At 35.8% G+C, this 24,122-nt stretch overlaps 3 protein-coding genes across 3 annotated transcripts; 1 reads left to right on the plus strand and 2 right to left on the minus strand.

Moving 5' to 3' along the window:
• The first annotated feature begins 4,442 nt into the window (after positions 1 to 4,442).
• LOC121754972 lies at positions 4,443 to 8,396 on the plus strand. Its single transcript, XM_042150259.1, has 5 exons — positions 4,443 to 4,827; positions 5,455 to 5,585; positions 6,478 to 6,600; positions 6,771 to 6,898; positions 7,807 to 8,396. The coding sequence occupies exons 1-5, from the start codon at positions 4,599 to 4,601 to the stop codon at positions 8,093 to 8,095; spliced, it is 900 nt and encodes a 299-aa protein (XP_042006193.1). The 5' UTR covers positions 4,443 to 4,598; the 3' UTR covers positions 8,096 to 8,396.
• A 532-nt stretch (positions 8,397 to 8,928) lies between these two features.
• Positions 8,929 to 11,678, minus strand: LOC121755143 (protein CYCLOPS-like). The gene is made up of 10 exons (XM_042150421.1): positions 11,299 to 11,678; positions 11,161 to 11,216; positions 10,903 to 11,062; positions 10,766 to 10,818; positions 10,071 to 10,696; positions 9,946 to 9,989; positions 9,806 to 9,851; positions 9,495 to 9,543; positions 9,260 to 9,388; positions 8,929 to 9,137 (listed from the first exon to the last, which is right to left on the minus strand). The coding sequence occupies exons 1-10, from the start codon at positions 11,488 to 11,490 to the stop codon at positions 9,014 to 9,016; spliced, it is 1,479 nt and encodes a 492-aa protein (XP_042006355.1). The 5' UTR covers positions 11,491 to 11,678; the 3' UTR covers positions 8,929 to 9,013.
• Positions 11,679 to 18,221: 6,543 nt separating this feature from the next.
• LOC121754604 lies at positions 18,222 to 19,739 on the minus strand. Its single transcript, XM_042149934.1, has one exon. It carries the CDS (start codon positions 19,737 to 19,739, stop codon positions 18,222 to 18,224), a length of 1,518 nt encoding a protein of 505 aa, XP_042005868.1.
• Between the last annotated feature and the right edge of the window lie 4,383 nt (positions 19,740 to 24,122).

The following is a 24,122-nucleotide window of genomic DNA, read 5'->3' on the forward strand; positions in this document are numbered from 1 at the left end:
AGTCTCTTTTTTTTAGTGCAATTAACCACTTTTCCCCCCTTGTAATTAACATGCAGGGTACATTTAAGTTCGTTCTATTGAGAAACCATAAACCCCACACAGATTTGTGGTTTATAGTTTGTTTTTTTGTTTGTTTTTTTGAAAATTCAGCACGAATCACCCAGCAAACCACCCCACTATTAGTTTTTCTTGTGTTCCAGGGTTGGTTTTGAAATCACAATGCCGTGTAATTTTTCTTATTTTTTTGGAAGTTATATGTTGCTGACATTGAAATTGCATGTTATTGACTATGAAAGTGTGCTGACATTGTTAGAAGCTGCTGCTGACACTGAAATTATGTATATTCCAAGTTGTTGACATTGAAATTCTTTCAAGGTTGTCTGAGATTATGTGTACTCTATGTTGGTGATTTTGAAATTCTTTCAATGTTGTTTACATTTACAGAATCTTCCTTTGACGTTGAAATTATATTTTGTTGGCATTTAAATAATATGCTGGTGACATTCAGACAAAATGCATTGCTGGCAGATTATGCTGGTGACGTTGAAATTATATTTTATATGTTGTATCAGACAAAATACATTGCTGACAGATTATGTATACACCATCAGAACAAGCATAAAAAATTAGATAATCTTACACAAAGTCTACGTTTCGAAAACACATTCAAACACATTTCGGAATATAACCTAATGACTATGCATACTCTACATACGATGTCTTCTTTAGTCAAGAACAACAACTTCTATACTATATATCCAACAATTTTTAAACAAAAAAGGACAGAAAACTCAGCATCACCAAGAATGTCATCAAGGAATGTCATCTCTGAATCTAACTGCAACTATACACACGATAGGGAAGCATCACCAAGAATGTCATCACGGAATGTCAGCGGCCAAAGCTACAGACAAAACATTGCGATAGAGAAACTACCTTGATCTTTGTAAGACATTTCCATTTGAACACAACCGAGGACGTTGACCTTGGGCCGGAGAAGGACACTAAAAAGCACGTCGAAGAAAATTTGGATATGACTTTCAACGGGAGATTGAAGTTTATATTGCAATGGTGAATAATTAATTTATGTTTTATCTTGTGGCTGAATGAGTAATGTAATCACTTTCCAAAAAATGATACTAATGGTAGTTTGGGAGAATGGAGATAAATTAGGGAGTCATCATGGTGTGATCACGCCTAGGAACGGTTACAAATAATTCTAGTTATGATTATACCAGATTGGAGTAAAATAAGCGTGTATAAAACTGCTGGTGCAAAACGATTTACATATACACCCCCGGTGACATAAATTGAACTACCCGGTGACATTGACTTAGTAACCATTCCCAGCCGCAGATTAGAATCAAAGATGGTGTGTGATTGCAGTTTGTAGTTTGTATTAAAGATGTGAGTTTGTATTTGATCATATATATATATATATATATAGAGGGTCCTGTTGGGTTGAGATTTTAGCTTAATTGAGGATTGAGATACATTTTCAACCACTCATCCACAACATTTTCGAAATGTCAACTGCAAGTAGATTATGTCAACTCGAGGGTATTATCATCAATAGCTTGCACATCAAATGTCAACAACTTATAGTTTACATTAAGTGTGTATAGTTGACATGAATTGTATATTTAGTTGATATTATATGTGTGTAGTTGACATGGATTGTAAACATAGTTGACAAAAAAAATTTAAAAAATAAAATTAAAAAAGTATTTAGTGAATAAAATGTACCATGAAATTACCATTCTGCCATTTCATAATTAATTAATCTAAAAATATTTTTCATGTGGCAAATTCTGGACAACTAATTTAATAAAAATGAGTGGCTGATAATGCATCACAACCCTATATACACGTATATAAAATACAAAATTTATAGAATATGTATATAGGGATGTGATCCGTTGCTAACTTTTCTTAAGTTGCTAACTTGCTAACTCATCAACGTAGTGTATTAAAAATGTCAACACGATGATAATGAAATGTCAACATAAACTTAATTTGATATTTTAATACATTATATTGACATTAATATTTAAATGTCAACGCAGTTTATTAAAATATCAACACAAATATTTGTCATGTGATCGTGTTGATATTAAGCAAGGAAGAGATACTTATGTTGAGCATTTTGAAACTCAACACGTGCCAAGCAATTACACAGATTCGTTGCTAACAAAATCAAGAAAACTCGATTTAATTGGCTAAGAAAAAAAAAGATGAAAATAAGAAGAGAATTTGAGCTGAGTTTAGTAGACAAGCACCGTGGAAATGGCGTTAACTTTTTGTCTATATGAAGTACAAAATGTTTCTTTCGTGTTTCAATCATAGAAAAAGTTTCTTTCGTGTTTCAATTTAGTACATTCTGTTATATATATTTGAACGGTGTTAACTTTTTGTCTATATGAAGTACAAAATGTTTCATTATTGTTTCATGTTCGTACAAAAAGTTTTTTGATTGTTTCATATTGATACAAATTTTTTTTTATTATTGTTTCATGGTTTGTATGTCATATAAGCAAAAAGTTAACACCGTTTAAACACATATAACGGAATGTACTAAAGTGAAACATGAAAGAAATTTTTTGTATGATTTATGTCAACTTCAAACTTTTTGTACTAATATGAAACAAAAGTGATACATTTTGTATGAGTTTTGTATTTACCCCGAAAATTGAAATAAGAACAATATGATACTCCCTCTGTCCCTTAAATATTGTCACAGTTTGACCGGGTATGGATTTTAAAAAATGTAATGGAAATGAGTTGAAAAAATTAATAAAATTTGGCTACTACTTTTAAAGTATTAGTTTTATAATTAAATGTAAGTGATAATATGTTAGTGAAATATGAGTCCACTGTCACAAATGATAAAAAATGAAATATTAAAAATTTTATAGAACAAACAAAATAGAAAAATATGATAAATTTTCATTGGTGGAGAAAGTGGGGAGTACTCCTATAGATATGTAAATAGTTGGTGCAAGTGGCCAAAAGCCCAAAAATTTGGCTTTGGAGGCTCAAGAAGAATTTGTTAAAAATTAAATATAAACAATATCATATAAACTAAAAAAATATAGTATAAAAGATAAAAAGTTAAATAAAATTAAATATAATATTCTCCTCTATTTTTCATTTTCTAAATCATTGGATAATAATTTCATTAGTAACCTTCACAAACACACTCTTTTCAATATAAGGACTCTGCAATTATTTAATAATTAATCTTTCATACTCTTATGTAGAGTATTTTTAATAGTAGTATGAGATAAGAATGATCCAGTGACTGGAGATTCGAGTCGATCTTCTTGCATCCGTCATCTAATTTGCCGTCAACCTTTTTGAAACAGAAATGGAATCATGTTTGCCATAAAAACATATTTTAGTTTTCTAATTTGACTGTCAATATAAATATGCTTATTAATACCATATTTGATATTACTATTATTTCAGATGTTAGGTGTGGATGTGGTCAAAGAAAGCCAACTAGGAAGAACACCATGTTTGAGCTTGTTATTTGTTAATCCAAAGAAACTACACATTTTCAATAATTGGTTCACAATAATATATACAATAATCTTAAAATGCAAGTTCTAAATATTGTACACAATTTTAAATTATGATCTGGATCATTAGAAAATTTCAACGGATGATAAAATAATAGTAAAAAAATATAAACACAATGTCAACACAACATCAACCATTGACAAGTATGTTGACATTTTTATTGCTATTATTTTCTTATCTGTTGACATTTTTTAACGGTCTAAATTATAGATTGGAGTTTGTATAATATTTAGAGTTTTGCTTATATCCCTTGCAATCATAAACGTAGTAAATAGAGAAAATAAATGACTTTAATATATTTATCTATGATAATATGAGTGCTAGATAGTATGGAAGATTAGAAAATGTATGAGTTAGTATTTTTATTTCGCCTCTAAACAAGTACTCGAGTAGTCCGTATTTATTTTCGATTTAGTGATTTTATTTTACTACAGTATTCAAATGTATACAAGTTAAATAATTCTATTGCCATACTTGCAACGTTAATCAATAAATATTTTTTTAGCATATGACCACTATTATGGTTTCCAAATACACCCCGGTCATCTAAAAATAAGGATTTATTAAAATGACACGACTATCAGTAATAAATTAAAATATAAAAGAGAAATAAAAAATATTTAAAATATTATTAATGAATAATGAAATTTAAACATATTGTTAAAAATATAAAATACACTCCTTTTATGGAAGGAAATAAAATAAAAAAATATTATTTTTTCCGGACCGATAATTCTGTATCGTAGGTGCTAAAAAATTCTCCATTCAAATGAAAAAAATGGGAATTTATCAAACATTTTAGAATTCAACTAAATTATTATTGGAGTATTTTAATAGAAATGCGAGGCGTTGGGATTTGGATTAAGTAAAGCACTTTTTGCGATTACAAACACACACGAAATAAAGAACGGAGCACAACTACCTTCTACTGAAACTCCGATCACCGGATAAATTCCCGGTGACCGGAAATTTCCTGAGCGACAACCTCGAAAATTATTTCAATTTATTCGAAACCGATGGATTCTCCGGATAATAGCGAGGAAGAGCTGAGGGATTGCAACGACGACGACGGCGGCTCTACCACTCTCCGTCGCTCCTTTCTCCGTTCCTGCTTCGCCGTCGCTTTCGCTTTCCTAATCATTCTTCTGCTTTCATTTTCGGTTCTGTACTTTGCTGTTTTGATCGCGAATTTATCAATTTGGAGCCCGATTTCGGTTCAGTCTCGCTGCAGAATAGTTTCCAGCAGTAAGCACTAAGTGATCCGTTTTTGAATCGATGGATTGTAGTTTGTTTTTTATTCTGCGCTGCTGCTATTTCTGTGTGGAATGAATTTAAGCGTATACAGCTCCGGCTCCGGCTTAGTTAATGATGATTTACCGTCTTACCGAGAAGTTAAGGGGAATCAGAATATATTTTTTTTTGGAGTGTTGAATGCTTTCACGGCTTCATTTTCTCGCGTGTTGGTTGTTGTACATTGTTGTCAGGAATCTATTTAGCTTTTTTACTAATTTGCATCATAGTTAATGGCCTCCTTTCCACATTGTTATGATTATTGCGGATTTGGAGGCAGATCATGATGTTATCAAGTTCATAAAATTAGATAACTGCAAAATACATGTGTGTGATGTAGTGTTTTGATTTGAGGAATTTGACATTTTGTAAGTTCATTGTATAGTAATTCTGTTTACAATCATTATTAAGTTATCCGGAAGGTTTATTTCGTTTCTGATGTTAATGTGAATCGTAAGTCTTACTATTTCGGTAGTAAATTTTGTTTCTGAGTTCGATGTCCAACGCTGGGTAAATGTTGTTTGTGCACGGTCGTATCTTTCTTTTCTCTATCTCACATCAGTGTTGTTGATATTTATGCAGGTGTGGATCTGAGGTCATCAAAGGTCTGTGAATTAGGTCTTTTTAACTATAAAGCTAAACATGTCTTTTACCCTTTTGAACGGAAAAAGTATCGGTGCCATTATGACTACTACTGGGCTTCTGTTTTTGAGGTAATTGTTTCTTCAATGTTGAAACAATTTTCTCTTGCGATTTTTGGAAAATACTTCCTGTTAGATTGCTCATTTCTGTGGTATTTATGTGTAAATTTGTTTACAGCATAAGGTGACTCTCAAGAACATCTATAATGCTTTAGGATGTAACTTTTTAGGTCATTTTGGCTTGCTTACTTGCAAAAAGTTTGTCCTAGTGAAATATGAGAGATATTTGAGAATATAGATCTACTTAACATTTGAAGTTCTAGAACTCCTACCACTTAACATCATTTACATCTAGTTCTGCTGGAAACTGTATATTCTTATGTGGAATACTTTTTTCTGGTCCTTGATAGCTCAAAGAGCCAATCCAGCAGTTTTAATGCTGCGAGATTCTGAGATCACCTTTTCATGTTGATAAAGTTCAGTATCAGCTAGTATAACTTTAATGGTGGTGATATGCCTATGCATGTCACCACTTAACAGTGTCTCATTACTTGGATAGCTACTACAAAATTACAGAAAAATTGGGAGCCACTGACGTCGTTTCTATTTGATACCAAGATGTATCTTACATACCCACTTGATAGTATTTGCGTGGAAACAAGTATCTAGTTCTGATCTCTGCCACATAAGAAGATCAATAAATACTTTCTGGTACTTGTTTTAGCATGTTTGATAAATGACATGGGTGGATTTCCTAATAATTTCACTGTAACGTTTTTGTATAAATGATCCCTTATACAAGTATGCATTCCATTTATTTAATATCCCAGCATGCGAGTATGCTTTATAGAGCAATTCAAATGATTTAAAAGAGTACAATTTCTGGTGTGCCTCTTTTGTCATTTGTTTCCTAATGCATCTTTCTAGTTCTTTAATTTCCAATACATTCTGTTATGTATCCCAGGTTGAATATGTAGATCATTCAGGACAAGCAAGGTATGCATCAGCAGAAGCCCCAAAAGAAGCTCTTCCATACAAGTGTAGACCCAATTTTGGTGCTGCCTGGTTGACCAAGGATAAATTTAAGGTGAACATTTGAGACCCAGCCTTTGGGATGATGTTCTAAATTTGAAGGATATCTAGCTTTTGAGAGTTTGTTCCCTTTCATCTCCTGGATTCCAAGAAGCATGTAGTTACCTCATTATAAATTAAAATTTTATTGGTATGTGTTTACATACTGGCACATTGATTTTTCAGGTAAATGAAACATATGAGTGCTGGTATACTCTGGGTGTTTCTAAGGTTAATATAAACAATGAAGGTTTATTCAATTGCCAAGCTGAGGATCCTGATACTGTCGAGATGCTTAAACGATATTCCATACTGTAAGTAAATATTGTGCCCATGAATAGTTTTGGAGCTGTAAATTTCTCATCTAGGAAGATTACATTTACATGATACTCATATTTTCACTTGAAGATTCTGTATATCATAGATAACTGAAAACATCATAAGGATATTCTCTATTTGTCATACTAATTAGTCATGAGAGCAGTCTTATATTGGATTGGATCCAGTTGCAATTAAGAAGGTAGGTTTTAATATGAGCTTCACTGTCTGCTGAACTTTTCTGCAAGTGTGTTTTATGTAAAATACATGGCACCACATGCTGCTCCAGAGCTTTTACATTTAGCAATTTAAACACTTTAATCCGTCCACTTTTGCATAACCAGACCCCATTCAATTAGCTTAGGCAGCCGTTTCTTAAGGGATAGCTAGAGTTCCATTGAGAAGATTTTTTTGGTGGAGGTCCTTAGGCTTGTATCCAATTTTCAGGAACCAAAATTGGAATGTGGCTAAGTTACTTGTTAATTTGAACTGATCTCAAAAAAATAGTTGCTAGTTTGCTGCAGATATTTATGCCAATTATGTTTTCTCTAGATAAATGAATGTAACTTGAAACAAGGCACTTGTTAGTCAGCTAATGTTCATATTAAGGAAGTGAAGTTTGCTTTAAATTACATGTATGCATCTGGTTGATCTTTCCGGATGCCGGTTTGATGTCTATGACCACAGTTATAATAATTTTGAACAAATGCTCGAGTGATGATTTAGTATCCGATTATATTCTTTATTGGCTCAAGAACCATGTTATCAATTCTTTGTTTCTACCAGCATGTCATATTCTGTCTTTATATTGGTCTTTATATGTCTGTAAAAGTTACCTTAGTCTGTAACTTCATATTATCCCTTTGTCATTTTTGGTCCATATAAGTTGCTCATATCATCTCAGGTTTACAAGGTTACTGAAGTCATGGGTTTCCGGTTCGGGATCAATACACCTATGGAGATGGGATCTAATAGCTGGAGCTATTTCCGGCTTTATAATGTCCTTTCTATCCATTACCTTAATTGGAGTTCTCTACCCGTTGCTAGACATCATTCGCCGACGTTTTGCATCCTGGACTTCCACGCCTCACCCAAGTACTATTTTATTAAAGAAAGTTTGTTTCTTTGCAGTGTATTTTTCCTTTATGAGTTGGGTCACCGTTCAATACGTGCAAAGGCTCGGCCTGTCATAGACGTATATATGCTTACATTAGAAAGGCACTCAATTTTCCAGTAGTGCTGTTGACAAGTCTGAAACCTGCATCTCTAAGGCATGAAATATTTTAACAGTTTTGTAACAGAGACAAAAATAGCAATTTTAGCAGTTAGTCATCTAGTTCCGCTGTAGGTAGTAGTACACTTGCTTATATACCAGGACCATAAATGTATAGTTTATTTTTTTCTTCTTGTAAAATTGTTGTATCATATTAATCATGAAAATTTCAAAAAAGAAAGTACAGCCTATCCCTATTTCCATTACGAATTTTCTATGCTATCTTTGTGTTTATCATTCGTATAGGTTTTATGCTCTTACATATTTGTGGTCGTTTACATTACTATACAGTCTTGGCTTTTATGATTTATATAGGTTTTATGCTTTTATATAGTAGTTTTGGTGGCTGGATAGTTATTGATTTGTTATCTTCTAATTTTACATATACGTGGTTATCTTATCTCCATTGCGATTGGATCTTATTATCCCATGTGATCTGTATAGGTTTTATGCTTTTACAAATTTGTATTTTGTAGTTGCATAGTTTGTTAGTTATTAAGGTTGTTTGAATGTTATTGTAACTTTATAGAGTTTCAACTCACACATGTCTGAACTAGGCGACTCGAACCTCTGACCGTTTGATTAGAAGGATTCCTACTAGCCAAGTTGAGTTTCTTTGTCGTTTGATTAGAATGGTGGTATTTTACATTCAATATTCGGAATTTTGGTATACATGTGCGCGAATCATATATGATCATACACAGGAAGTATTGTGAATCTTTGTCCATATTCTTGTAAAGCCAATAGCATAAATTGAAGTATTATAAAGATAGGAACATTTAGATAGTTGTGAAAAAAAGTTGAATAATAGAAAAGTTTAGGTTGGTGGTAAAAATAGTTAGATATTGGCAGTTTCTGAAATGATCCTCTCAATCTCTTCAAGTAGTCTCGCCTTTTCATCTCCCAGATCTTGATTCTGTTTCTGAAGCTCTTCAATTTGTTTAGTCTGCTCTGAATCCTTTCTGCCAAACAATTTACTTTTGTTAGGGAAAAAGCTAGATGAATTTTGTCTGCATTTACATTTTCATGATACACAATTGAATAATTTGATGTATGAATCAAGCAAGTATCTGTGTAAGTTCACCTGTTCATAAAGGCCAAGTTGAGTTTAAGTGAACGCACTTCCTTCTCGAGATTCTCGCATCGTTTCAAGATGGATTGCATGTCCGAAGGCACGGGTGGTGTCGAACTTTTCTCCTTTGCCTCCGCCATCCTTCAAAACTCATAAACAATCACTTTTCAAGTTGATACAATTTCAACAAAGTTGTAAACTTGATAAGGTTTAAAGAATTGATAGGATAACTAAAGTAAGTACGTACTTGCGTGATCGCTCCACCCTACGTTTTTTTGTGGGATCCCCTCTGTCAACTGCATAACATACAAAATTAATATCTTATCAATGTTAAATTAAGTTTAGATCAATGTTTTAAAGATCAGATTAGTAAGTGAACCGGTGAAGCTATTGATTTATGGTATTTAACCATAGCGTGAGCGCATGATTTGATGACTCGACTCAGATATATTCTCCCCAATATTATTTATTTCAAAATCAATTTGGACACCCTATACATTCCCCAACAAATGTAAATAATTTTGCTAGAATGCTTATAAAAAAGTAATCCGTTCTTACCTGAACCAGTTGATTTGATGGATCCATATCGAGCTAAACCTTCTTGCTGCAAATTGATAGGAAAAAAAAGGCAAGAAAAAGTTGGGATCAGTTTTTTGTTTATATCAAGAAATACCATTCTTATACAAAGGTTTAAGTACCTTTTGATCTTCTCTTGAGCTATCATACACACGTTCTCTAAAATCTACAGCTCAAGAAGTGAAAATTCAACATTAAAAGAGGCCTAAATGTTAAAAAAAAATCGAAGTGTAAAAGTTATGCATACCTCTGCTCCTTGAGCAATCTTCAGGGCTTCTTCGCGTCCCCATTTGATGCCTTGAGCTCTCACAAACACTAGGAGCTTGTGCGGAGATGCAAGGATCTTCGTAGACGTCGACACCACTTGAAGCCATGGGTGCAGCTGCAGAGGACTCACTCTGAGATGGCTCCCTTGACAGTGTGCTCATCTGGTTGAGGGGTCCCAAAATGCCCTCCATCAACGACTCCTCTATTGTATGCAGCGCCCTTGTCTCATCATCTCCGAGCACAGAAACATCCCCAAAAGTCCCTTGATTCTCAAACATGTCGCCTAAAACTTGTCCACCGTTATTATCATAGTAGGTGGCAGTGACATCAATGGCTCCTCTCTCGATTTTCTTGCGCTCCAGAGTGCCCTTGAGCATGCTGACAACAGACGAGATCTTGTCCTCGTGTCCCATTTGAGGGTTGTGGAACGTGGACGAGGACGAATTGGATGGAGACATGAACGATGTTGAGTTGAAATGAGTTGGATTTCCGTAGATTGTTGACATGTTGTTGTTGTAGTTGTTGTTCAAGTGTGTGTGCTGTTGTTGAATCATGGAATCAAAGCCTATTGGTGTTTGTGAGTTTTGCATTGCAACATATCTCCGCCTTGAAGAAATTACATAATCGATTAGGCCTCTGCTCGGTTAGCTGCAGAAGATGTACGTGTATACGTACCTCAGTTCAGACGATCTGCTCCTAGTCATAGGCTGAGAACTGTGGAACCACGCCTGCGTTTACACACCACAGCAACGGCTGAGATTGAAACCCGAGATTTATATCTTGAATGAGTTTTATTTTGGGAAGTTTAGTACCTTTGCCAGAAACAGATTGCTAGCCTGCTGCACCCCTTTCAAGTCTTCTGATTCAAGATCAGCAGCAACCACGTAACTGGTTTGTGGAAACGTATCTTCGTTGCTTACTTTGTTCTGCCTCGCGCTTTGATTGCTCCAACCAGCAAGCTCTGTGGAGATCCTGCTTTTTATTACTTAAGAAACGTCATCAACGTATATGGTTGAATTGGATGGATATTTGTTTCTGATACGTATATCGATAGGTATGAGAAAACTGACCTTCTTGATGCCTGTCGAGGGCGATGTCCAACGCCTGCTGAATGGCAGCCACCGTTCTGCTAAAGAGAAAACGACACGAGACTTCAGTATTTTTCAGTCCTAACACAAGTAGAGAATATTCACAAAATAGGTGCTTGCCTCTCCATTTGTGAGCCAGCTCTTGAAGAGCTCCTCACTGTCTGTTCGAAAACTCTGCGTGAGGTTCTTGAATCCCAGCATCTCCATTGTCGGGGCTGCTAGTCCAACGGGGCTCTCCATCATCGTCTTGATGAACATCTCTTCGCTCGTGTTCCTGTAAAACTCCGAGTAGCCTCTCCCCTCCATCTCCATGAAAACTACTACTACTACTACTACTAAAATTAATAATTTCTATTCTATATGAATTGAATCAATAAAACACCTTGTTTTGATCAAGATTTGCATATCATTAACTCTCCATTTTTTGCACCTTTTGAACTAAGGAAAAAGTCATCACAACTTCATATTTTCCCTCCCACATAAACTTGGTACATATACAGCCTTTTTCTCTTGCCAAAAATCCTACTTGAAATCTCAAGAAAAGATAATGTGACTTCTATATATTATTGAACTACTATAAATCAATTTTTAATTATCTCACTTCTTTCACAATCAGGAATAGGATGTCATATTTTCCCACAAGTTGAACAATAAACAAACATGTAGGATGAGATCAACTTCAATTATAAAATGTGTGTTTCAGGAATCAAGAAGCATAGTCTTGTGAAATATTCCAGTCAACTAAATTCGTCCTTTTCTGCTCATTTTAAGTGAAAGTGTGAAACAGTGGTGAAAAAGAATAAATTCATCCTGTATTGCTTGTAGCCTATTCATTTAAATTTTAAGACCATATCCATGTACATTAACAAAATTTAATGGTAATATAAATGTGGTATTGGCAGTTTATAGCTTGATTTTCTAGATAATGACGATGGCTTAGTAAAACCTAATCCATCATCTACATTCAAAATATCAAGTATACCTAATCCATCACTAAAACAAATAAATAATTTCACAATGATGGTCAAAAGGATAATAATTAATTATAGAGAAAATATATATTATTCCAACATTTCTTTAACGGTATGTCACATTTACATTTGTATGTGGAAAAATGTAATTAATTACATGCATTTTTTGATTACTGAAATGTTACTTTAACATGTGACATTTTGAGAAAATGTCTTAAACATTGGACAATGTCATGAACTTTTCTAATGAACCATAATCTTTCCATTTTCTCCTTTCCTTCATCGATGTGTTTATCGTGCCAACATTTTCGACAGAAATACAAGCATATATAATTTTGATTTGATATAGTGAGATTAATTCTATATTTTAGAATTGACTTTGATTTGATTGCAAATTTAGAAGCATATACAGGCAGAGCGGCCAGACTATTTCTTTAACATAATTCTTCATATGTCTACATCAATTACTTTTTGCAATAAAACTGGGACAACGACTTAGAGTTATTTTTTTTAAAATTGTTTATTTCGAATCATCATCTACTAGTTGAAGGAAAAACGTTGTTTAATTAAACTACTCCACATTTCATCTTCAAAAGCTTGGACAACTCTAGCAAAACCTCTTTGGCCTAGTAAACATGAAAATTTAATAGTATAAAATAAAACCAAAATCCAACGCTTCATCAGTAGTTTATTTCAAAAATATTTTCAAGCACACATAATGGTACGAGGGGTGCGTTATAATGCTAACTTTTCTTAAATTGCTAACTTGTTAACTCATCGGCGTAGTATATTAAAAATATCAACATGATCACATTAAAATGTCAACACATATTTGTGTTGATATTTTAATACATTGTATTGACATTTAAATGTGCTGACATTTTAATAAACTGTGTTGACATTTATATTTAAATGTCAACACAATGTATTAAAATATCAACTTAAGTTTATATTGACATTTCAGTATCATCGTGTTGGCATTTTTAATACACTAAGTTGATGAGTTAGCAAGTTAGCAATTTAAGAAAAGTTAGCAACGAATCACACCCCATGGTATGAGATTCTATACATATATAAATTGATGAAGAAAATATACAATTAAATTAAATTAAATACATTAGACATATGACATTAGAATTCATAAACTCTTTATTATTTTGGCCGGTTGATTTTCAATGGTAAGTCGCATTCGATACAAAATTCATGTTGACTATTTAATGTATTTTAATCATATTTTTATAAAGAGGTGATTCATCCCTAAAGTGCATTCTCGACTTCTTGCGGAGAGTTTGTACTCTGTAGTATCTCAATGCCTGATTATTGGTTATATTGTATTAGCAACACAATAGTTACATTTGACCATCTTAAAATATTTTTTATAAGGAAAATATAATAGTTTCTCATATGAGGGCAGATTTATAGATTAAGTAATGTAGGTGGTTGTTATACATCAATCTATCGATTCATTACAAAAAAAAAATCTGATTTTAAAGAAGTTTCCAATATATCTTCATAAATTGATTTCACAACACTGGCTCAAGTGTCAAAGCTCAATTAACACTAAAACTGATATGATCTAATAAAAAAAAACTAGATTTAAGAAATTGGATGGAAGAAAATAGGATCTAAGGAAAAAAACTAGATTTAAGAAATTGGATAGAAGAAAAGGATGAAAGGTGTATAAAGTGGAAGACCTCATAAGTACCTATGGAGTTTGGGAATAGGCTAAAGACTGAATTACGCATTTAGTTTTTTTTTTGGGTTTTTTTTTTGAAATTAACTCCTATATAAGGGAGAAAATTACAACTGATGTCAAGAGGGCTCGAACTCGACACCTCATGCAATAATGTCTAAGCTCCTTGCCGCTAGGACAAAGGCTCTGGACTTTTTTTTTTTGGGTTGTAACACCACGTACTGCTGATAAAAAAAAATATTGTCGTAAAACTCCTAACATTCAACATAATCATGAAAGATGTTTCTTGGTCAAAAATATCCCTAGTTTTCCCATCTCATGCAGACTTTCAAATTTAAATGGGTACTTCGTAGGGCTGTCAAATCATGCGTGTTGGGTCGTTATCGTGTCAATCCATTATCGACCCAACCCAATAAGGTCAAACCCAACCCAACCCGATATCATCGGGTTCTTATCGTGTCTCAACCCAACGGGTTCGTGTCGTATTCGTGCGGATCATCGTGTACCTAAGAAAAAAGTCAACTCTCTGTTAATGATAGTAAGTTAGCTTAACACGATGCGATAACGACTAAAACAAGATATTACATGATAAAATAAAAAATTACCAAATTAAAATAATTATTTTCTTAATCAAAATAATAAAATTGAAGCATAGTAATATTATATCTATATAAAAAAATTAAAAAATTTTAAAAATTAATTTTTAATAAAATCTAAGCATAATATTTTCTTAAAATTCATAAAAAATTAATTAATATTTTTTTAATTAATAAAATTAAAGTATAGTATTTTTTTAAATAATTAAAATTAATGAATAATAGTAATTTTTAATTAATTAATTATTTTCTTAATCAAAATAATAAAATTGAAGTATAGTAATATTATATCTATATAACAAAATTAAATAATTTAAAAAATAATTTTTAATAAAATCTAAGCATAATATTTTCTTAAAATTCATAAAAAATTAATTAATATTTTTTAATTAATAAAATTAAAGTATAGTATTTTTTTAATTAATTAAAATTAAAGTATAATAGTATTTTTTTAATTAATTAAAGTAAAGTATAATATTTTTTCAATCAACAAAAATAACTAAAATTAAATTTTAATAATTTTTAAATTAATAAAAATATTTATTTTTTTCCTTAACGTATAACCCAAACCCGAGCCAAACCCAACCCATTATCTTCGGGTTCTTATTGGGTCGACCCTATAAGGACCCAAATCATATACGTGAGTGTTCGTGTCGTGTTAATTTCGTGCGGGTTCGTGTCGTGTTATCGTGTCGTATAAAAAATTATCAGCCCTAGTACTTCGTATGTTATTTCAAATTTACATGTATATTTCGTATCTGATTTTGTAATATATTTGGTATTTCATACTTGATTAAAGTTCCACTCTCTACAATAATAATGACGTGTGGGATATTAGCGACAACAACTTCCATCTTCGATCCAAACTCTCATCCTCCCAACTACCATCAATAAACCCTTTATATAGACGGCAACTTCCATCTTTCAACTAAACTCTCATCCTCCAAATCTTCAACTTCAAATATTCACTGCAAAATAATTGATGGAATGTTGTATGCATAAACGATTTTGAGAATATCCAGTTTTCATTGTTCGCAAAACTGCCCTCAAAATGACATCCACCCATCTTGCACTTATTTTCACCACTGGAAAAAATGACATCCACCCATCATGCTCTTATTTTCACATACAAAGTAAAGCATTCCATACGTATTACGTCGTGGATCAGCCACTATTTTAATTGATGTTCTTTCTTGGCACCAACAATATTCGTACGTGAACTTTAGTCACCAACAACAGTTGCAACATGTGAACCTCCTATAGTAGAAGAAGCCGTCGACATTTTTATGGATTTGCATATACAAAAAAAAAATATAGAAGAAGAGCGATGGAGAATATATCATCATACACCCATAGCATTCAAATGTACAAAATTTCCCTCCAAGGCCTTGGGGCAATTTAGTCCTAAATATTGTCCATAAAGGTGAAAATGACATCATTCGTGATTATGTTGAATGCTAGGGTGTATGGCGATATTTTTTTTTTGTCAGAGGACTATGGTGTTACAACCCCAAAAGCTAGGGACTAAATGTGTAGTTCATTCTAGGTTAAAAGGTCCAAGATGGACCCCGGGCATAGCGGGTGCCAAAGGGTCCACGATGGACTCGACGCATAGCGAGTGCTAAAATGTCCACGATGGACCCGATGCATAGAGGGTTCCAAAAGGTCCACGACAGACCCCGACGCATAGTGGGTGACAAAAGGTCCCCGATGGACCCTGACGCATCATGTGCCAAAAGGTCCACGATGAATCCTTTCGTGTAGCGTGTCCAGATGCATCATGTCTCTTCAGCTCCCGTAATAGCTTGTAACCCTCGGCGATTACAATCAAGCCATCATGACACACATAATACAAGTATAAACAATTCAAACCAATATTAGCCACAACTACACCATCTTTCCATTGATTTATCTTTCTACAAACTAAAGTCTTCATCAACATGAAACAAATAAGCAACAATGTCCAACAAAGGCAACATATCAACACATTCAGCTTCACATTATGCAAACAATTCCTAAATTCTCACCCATTCTAGCAATTCTACAACAAATCAACACTAATCCTCAAAAACCCACAACTATGCATCAAATTCATAATATTCTTCCATAAATCACTCAATAGTCAACAATAATCCATGGGTAAAGAAGAAAAGAGGGAGAAGTTTATACCTTTGGGGTTTAATTGAAGTGGAATTCGAAAATTAGCTTCTTTACCTTGTTCTCACCAAAATTTCCACCGATTAATCGGTTTAAAATGTGTAAAAGAGAGAGTAGAAAAGAGATTAGAGTCTAGAAGTGAGATTGGAGGGGAGGAATTGAGAGGAATTTTCCTGAGAATTGGATATGGGGCTAGGGTTTCGCGAGGAGAGGCGCCGAGTGTTCTGCGATGCAGCTATATATACGCGACTAAAACACCCAACCGGGAGATCTGGAAATTAGAAAACACCCAGTCGGGTTTTCTCTCTGGACTCCCCCGACTGCTTTTTCAAAACACCCGACCAGGTTTTTCTGAAAATAGAAAACACCCGGCCGAGTTTCTTCTCTGGACCCCGACAGCTTCTTCAAAACACCCGACCAGGTTTTCTGTCTCAGCAAAAACACTCGGCCGGGTTTCTTCTCTGGACGCCAACCTATTTTTTTCCTTCCTTCCATTTTTAACCCATCCAAACCCATTTTCCAGTTCCAGCACACTAAAACAAATACAAACCCAACTTGAAAGTATTTGGGGGCATCAAACACACTTAAAACGATACACCAAAATAAACACTACGAAAATTCCTAAAAATAAGAGGAAAACACATTGACTCAAATAAAATAAACTCTAAACTTGTACCTACTAGGGGTTGCCTCCCTTATAGCGCAATTGTTTAATGTCGTTTTCCCGACATTCTTCAAGCTTTCACTCAATGGTTCAACCTCACTCAGATCACCTCATCGGGGCCCGCCTTTGCTTTAGCGGCCAAATAGAGCTTGTTTAGCCGCTTCTTCCACCAAGTAGGCTTGTCATTGTCCCCAAGATCAATTCCTTTACATTCACCTTTTGGCAATTTGACCACCTTCTTCTTTTGTTCCCCCAAACTCGTTTCATCCTCAAGCTTAAATAACCAATTTGGGACTGGAATCTCCTCCAATGGCTTCTCAACCTCATCATCCTTAGCTTTCACATGCCCCACTTGTATCATCTTGCAATCTTCAACTTTCAAGGGCACCTCTTCCACTCTCTTAGACTCTTCCACTTCATGGCGTTTCATCTTGTCCAACATAGAGAGAATGGTCGTCTTGTTTCCATGCCTAAGGGTGAGTTCTCCCTTGGTGACGTCAATTAGAGCTTTCCCGGTTGTAAGGAATGGTCTTCCAAGGATGGGAGGGACATTTGGATCCTTTTTCATGTCCAAAACAACAAAGTCCACGGGGAAGATAAAATCATTCACCCTTACCAATACATTCTCAAGGAGTCCATTCGGGAATTTGACGGACTTATTCGCCATTTGGAGGGTAATGGTGGTTGGCTTGAAGACACCAACCTTCAACTTCCGGAAGAAGCTTAAGAGCATGAGATTTATGCTTGCCCCCAAGTCACACAATGCCTTAGTTTGCCTATCATTCCCGATCACACAAGAAATGTTGAAGCTCCCCGTATATTTCATCTTTGCCAGCATCTTTTGTTAGATGATTGCACTACAATTCTCGGTCAAATTCACGGTTTCATAATCAACCAACCTCTTCTTCTTTGATATTATCTCCTTCAAGAACTTGAGGTAACCAAGAATTTGTTGGAGAGCCTCAATAAGACGTATGTTGAGGTGCACCCTCTTTGAAGATCTCAAGGAACTTAGCAAACTTCTTCTTTTGCACCACTTGAAGAAATGAAATTTTAACCTCTTTTGGCTTGGGAGGAGCAATTGCCTTGTGTTGAACCTCGGATTGCATAATAGGTGATTCCACCTCTATCTCATCTTCTTCTTTCTCTTCGGACACTTCCTTAGCTTCCACCTCGGGCATATGAGGACTCTCATAGCTTGTCCCACTCCTTAAGTAGATTGCCTTGCAATCTTTCAGATTTGAAATTGTAGTGCTTGGGAATTGCCCTGGTTGATGTATTTGCCCCACGGCTTGGGCAATTTGACTCACTTGGTGCTCTAAGGCTCTCAATCTTGTGGTGACCTCCACTAACGCGGTTTCCACTTTATCAATCCTCATGGTTGAGTGTGTCATGATCCCATCGGTCTTCTCCATGAGTGCTTTCAAAAGCTCATTGGTGACATCACTCGAAGATTTTGAAGTGACGGGCAGATTGGCCGTCCCACTTGGTGCTCCAAATCTGGGAGGTGGAGTTGGTTGGGTAGCATTACTCGGATTCCCATATGAGAGGTTTGGATGCGCGTTGAAAGGTGGGCGGTAGCCTTGATAATTATCACCCCCATTGTTATGGCGATAATTTTTGAAATTTCTTTGGTTTCCTCCTTGATGGATGTAATTCACATCTTCAACGGTCGGTTGAGGTTCTCCCATGGGTGCCACCCCCACACTAAGGCTATCCACCTTTTGATTCAACATCATTATCTGTTGGGTGAGAAGATTAAAGGCATTTACATCCACGACCGAAGCTACCGGCATTGAACCATCTCGGCCCGAGCTCCAACCCTTGCTTGTATAGGCTAGCCTTTGAAGCATCTTTTTGCATTCATCAACTCCCTTATCCAAGAAAGACCCCCCGGATCCAAAGTCTAATTGACTTTTGATGAACTCCGAGCATCCATTGTAAAAGAGGCTCACTTGATGGCCCGGTGATAGCCCATGGTTGGGACATTCCTTTAACAAGGCGTTGAATCTCTCCCAAACCTCGAACATAGACTCTTGGCCTTTCATTTTAAAGTGGGAGATCTCCGCTTGAATGTTGAGAGTGAAGCTTAGAGGGAATAACTGATTTAAAAACTTTTGGGCTAAGTCGTCCCAACTTGTAATCGAGCCCGACTCAAGGTTATCAAACCAATCTCTAGCATATCCCCACAATGAGAAAGGGAATAGCCTAAGCATGATTATATCGTCGGGAACCCTATTAAGCTTAGTTGTATTGGCAATCTCCAAGAATTCAACTAAGTGCATATTAGGATCCTCTGTGGGCCTTCCCGAGAAAACACGTTGCTCCACAAATTGAATCAATACCGTCTTCAACTCAAAATTGTTGGAATTCACCCTTGTATCATAGGGTGGAATTGGGATATTGACGTTCCCAAATGCATCCCTAACCGGTGCCTCTCGCCTCCTTTCCTCCTCTCTTTCCCTTCTCATCTCCGCCATTTCATGTTGTAGTTGGAGAATGATTTGGTCTTGATTCAATAGAGGTGGAGTTGGAGGGGGAACTCCCTCATTGTTTCTATGTGGATTTTCCATTGGCTCAACTAGATGTTGAGCTCGTGCTCTCCTCCTTTGTCCTCTTCTCCTTCTATTGGTGGCTTCTATTTCCAAGTCAATCGGCTCAAGGGATAGACGCCTTGAGCGCGTGAGTATACACACCTACACAACACAAGAGAAGAACAAAGGGAAGTTAGAACTAAACAAGAAAACTAAACTAAATGAAGCAAGAAAAATGTCTAAACTAGTATTCTCAATCTTATCACAATATCAAACACAAAAGCAAATTTAGTCCCCGGCAACGGGGCCAAAAACTTGACTCTTGCTAATTTTGCAATTAAAAGCGTCACCCATAAGTGTACGGGCTAAGTAGCATATGGAAAGCTAAAATTATCGATCCTCGAAGACTAAAAGCCGGTTTGAGTATTACGAAGCAACTTTGAACACTATTTAGACTACTAAAAGGGGTTTTTGTTTTTTTCTATAACTAAGATCAAAGAACAATTAATCAAGTAAAGACAATTAACGAAACAAGACAAACGAAGGATGATTTTTCACACAAATTTGGTAAGGTAGGGATATGGATCCGTTGGTATGGATCACGGGTTTCACCTAGGTATCATGCTCGTCTATTAGTTCTCATGTGTGGCTAGGAAGGTCGGGTTAATTGGTTAGACCTCCTCTCGGGTGCATCTAACTCGTAGATTAATCCCTAGTGTAGGAGTCTCCTCCATACAATTCAAGATTAACTCCCTAGAACAACGGACCCAAGTCCTCTCTCTAGCTCATACATCTCTCGATTACATGTAACGCGGATAGTTGTTGATTACCTAACCATTCTAATCATGCATCTCTCAATGTCATTAATTAGAACAAGATATATCAAATTGTTAGCTAGGCAATTGAATAATAAAAGCTCAATAACCAACAAAAGCCAACACAAGAGATAGATAGCATAAATCAAAGATCAACCCATGGATTCCAAACAAACATCACCACATCCCTAAGGAAAATCTAGCTACTCATGTTCAAAGATAAAACAAAAAGGAAAACAAAGCAAATGGAAAAAAACATGGATAGAAATTGGAAACTAGAACTCCCTATGGTAGAAATGATGGTGGGGAGTCTTCTCCTTCAATCTCTTGAGAGGGGAAACTCCTAAGCCTTCAAATCCTCTTTAAAACATTCTTGCTCAAAATCGTTGTGTGGGAGTTAGGGCTCAAATGTGTGAAGTCCTCTTTTATATTCGGAGTGAAAAAATGTGTAAAATATGATTCTGACGAAAACGCCCAACTGGGCGATCCGCAAGTGCCAAAACGCCCGAGCGGGCGTTTCTTCGGATGGAAAACGCCCGACCGGGCGAACTCTCTGGAATCAGCCCGTTCGCTCCATTTTGCCCGTTTTAACCTTATAATAAACACCTTAATTCAACAAAATAATGGATTAAACACCTCTAAAACCATCCTAAACTATGAGTTTGTCAACTCCCCCAAACAAACACTTGGTTGTCCTCAAACAAGAAGAAAAAAATAAGAAAACAAACTCATGTAAGGATGTTGGAGTGTCATCATTGCGTCAGTAGAAGTAAAGTAATCAACAAGTATCAATGGCCTCGTAGACAAGTAAAACATTATATAAAGTATTGCTTCAAGTTACTATCATATAATCAACCTTGCCAAATTGCCCTCACAAGGAGAAAATGCAATGTACATTTGAAAATTTTACTCACTCTCAAAGTGTATAGGCTCATGACATCACTCTCAAATCATCAAGGCATGCATAGTTTACCATAGGCTTGCTCAAAATTTACACTATCCTCTACTACAGTGTGATTAAAGATCTAAGGTCCGAAAGGTCTTCTCTATAGGTTGTAATATAGGCTCTTTGGATAGGTGAGGTAATTTTTGGCTAAAGTGATTTTAATCCCCAAGACCTAACTTGTTCAACTTTACCAACTTTCTTCCCCAATCTTAGCTAGTTCTAGGCTTGCCTAGGCTCTTCACATGTATCAACATTCCACTTTTGTTCTTCACCTCTTTTTCAACCTTCAAGACACCCTTTTCAACAAATGTCAATTATTCACTATTTTTCACTTTCATTTTTCTTTTCTTTTCTCTTTCTCTCATTTTGTTTTCTTTTCCTCCATGCTTTGCATAGTATCATCACTATTCTTTCTTTCTTTTTCTTTTGCTTTTCTACCCCAATAAGCTTCTATTTCATTTGCTAATTCCCCCTTCAAACTTCCATTTCCTTTTGATTTTTCATAAATAGCACACAAGAAATCCAACCCCATGGCTTGTCAAAGAAAAATTTTATTGGCTTAAAGTGGGCTAATAAGAATTATTAACATGATAACGGTTAAAAGTAAGAGTAAACTAACAAGGATGGCCTAACGCCCTCCCTTATCTCTATAACCACTATGTAGACTCAAGGAGATCGCGAGCAAGTTCTAGAAACATATGACATGCTTGAGATAAAACACACATTTAGGAACAATATAGGCTTAATTCTCACAAGGTCATCTTGGCAAAAGACAAGGCTCCATGCAATTCACTTTAGGCAATTTGAAATGAAAAGTCACATGTTACTTAGCCATATCAACAAGGTTTTCAAAAATTTTTGCACAAAATCATCATTGGCAACTCCTCCAACATGTCTCACACTCGTTCAAACTTCATCTATCTCACCCTACCCAAGGGAGATTATTCAACACAAAAAGAAAACAAGAAAAACAAACCTAAAAAGAAACAAAAACACAAAAACAAAGTGGAACAAGAAAACATGGAAACATTCTCCAAAATCCAAAATCAAAGAAAATCATAAGTTAAGGTTACATGCCCAAATGTCATCATCAAGTATATGCAAAAGAATATGGGTACAGGCCGGGGGATCATCAATCAAATGCATAAATCAAGCACGAGAGAGAGAGAGGTAAGAGAGAATCCACTAGAACGAGAGAGAGAGGTGAGAGAGAATCCACTAGACACCCCCCCAAACTTATTCCAAACAAAGCTAGGATAAGTTTCAAAGAGAGTGGATCTCTCATGGACCTTCAATGCGGGAGAGGAGGCAGATGTTGCCACTCATCGAGCCGGGCGTTTAGGTTAGCCCATTGCGCGTTGTTGAAATCAGTGAATTGATTCCAATTTATCTCGTGCTGCTCCCAACGGGCTTTATTCCGAGCCCAATACTCCTCTTGTATAACCTCCATCCGGGCCACTCTCTCGGTGAGAGAACTCATATCCTCATCCTCCTGCTCATGTCGATCTCTTCTCCTCGGATTTCTCGTGCCGGCCTCATCACGGCGGGGGACCTCCTCTTCATCATCATCATCATCATCTTCTTCTTCTTCATTGTCTGCCTACTCAACTCCAATAATGTACTCAGGGAGCTCCACATGAGGGTTGTCCTCCCCATACCACGGACTCGGGTCATATGAGTGCCATGGAAGAACGGGTGGGAGAGCGGACTCTATGGGAGTCGGCATTCATGCCCTAGTTCACCGTATACTCGGGACCATTCACATATGTGTTCGGCGTATCTGGAAGAGGGTAGTGATCATCCTCCCTCTGACAAAGATAGGCCCGCCGGCGTCGGTCCACTGCAATAAATTGTTAGCTAGAAATTGGATAATAAGAGCTTAATAACCAACAAAAACCAACACAAGAAATAGATAGCATAAATCAAGGATCAACCCATGGATTCCATACAAGCATCACCACATCCCTAAGGAAAATCTAGCTACGCATGTTCAAAGAATAAACAACAAGAAAAACAAAGCAAATGGAAGAAAACATGGATAGAAATTGAAAACTAGAACTCCCTATGGTAGAAATGATGGTGGGGAGTCTTCTCCTTCAATCTCCTGAGAGGGGAAGCTCCTAAGCCTTCAAATCCTCTTCAAAACCTTGCTCTCTTGCTCGGAATCGTCGTGTGGGAGTTATGGCTCAAATGTGTGAAGTACCCTTTTATATTCAGGGTGAAAAAATGTGTAAAATATGAGTATGATGAAAACGCTCGACCGGGTGATCCGCAAGTGCCAAAACGTCCGGTCGGGCTTTCTCTCTGGATCCCGCTATTCACTCAAAACGCCCGAGCGGCGTTTCTTCGGATGGAAAACGCCTGACTGGGCGAACTGTCTAGAATCAGCTCGTTCGTTCCATTTTACCCGTTTTAACCTGTTTTTAATTTAAAACTCCAACAAACTCATTACTTCATCTAACTGATGACGAAATGGGTGAAAACCTATAATAAACAACTTAATTCAACAAAATCATGGATTAAACACCTCTAAAACCATCCTAAACTATGAGTTTGTCAAGCTTGTTC

Source organism: Salvia splendens, chromosome 11, assembly GCF_004379255.2.
Source record: "Salvia splendens isolate huo1 chromosome 11, SspV2, whole genome shotgun sequence".
In the NCBI taxonomy this organism is placed as follows: domain Eukaryota; kingdom Viridiplantae; phylum Streptophyta; class Magnoliopsida; order Lamiales; family Lamiaceae; genus Salvia; species Salvia splendens.

What these genes read in the sequence shown, in the direction of transcription:
- LOC121754972 (XM_042150259.1), top strand. Translation starts at nt 4,599, where the DNA reads ATGGATTCTCCGGATAATAGCGAGGAAGAGCTGAGGGATTGCAACGAC. An exon ending in TGACCAAGGATAAATTTAAG is followed by an intron (nt 6,601 to 6,770) that starts GTGAACATTTGA and finishes TTGATTTTTCAG; the next exon opens with GTAAATGAAACATATGAGTG. An exon ending in CTTAAACGATATTCCATACT is followed by an intron (nt 6,899 to 7,806) that starts GTAAGTAAATAT and finishes ATATCATCTCAG; the next exon opens with GTTTACAAGGTTACTGAAGT.
- LOC121754604 (XM_042149934.1), bottom strand. Translation starts at nt 19,739, where the DNA reads ATGGCGGAGATGAGAAGGGAAAGAGAGGAGGAAAGGAGGCGAGAGGCA.
- LOC121755143 (XM_042150421.1), bottom strand. Translation starts at nt 11,490, where the DNA reads ATGGAGATGGAGGGGAGAGGCTACTCGGAGTTTTACAGGAACACGAGC. An exon ending in CATCAAATCAACTGGTTCAG is followed by an intron (nt 9,544 to 9,805) that starts GTAAGAACGGAT and finishes TATGTTATGCAG; the next exon opens with TTGACAGAGGGGATCCCACA. An exon ending in AGGGTGGAGCGATCACGCAA is followed by an intron (nt 9,389 to 9,494) that starts GTACGTACTTAC and finishes TGAGTTTTGAAG; the next exon opens with GATGGCGGAGGCAAAGGAGA.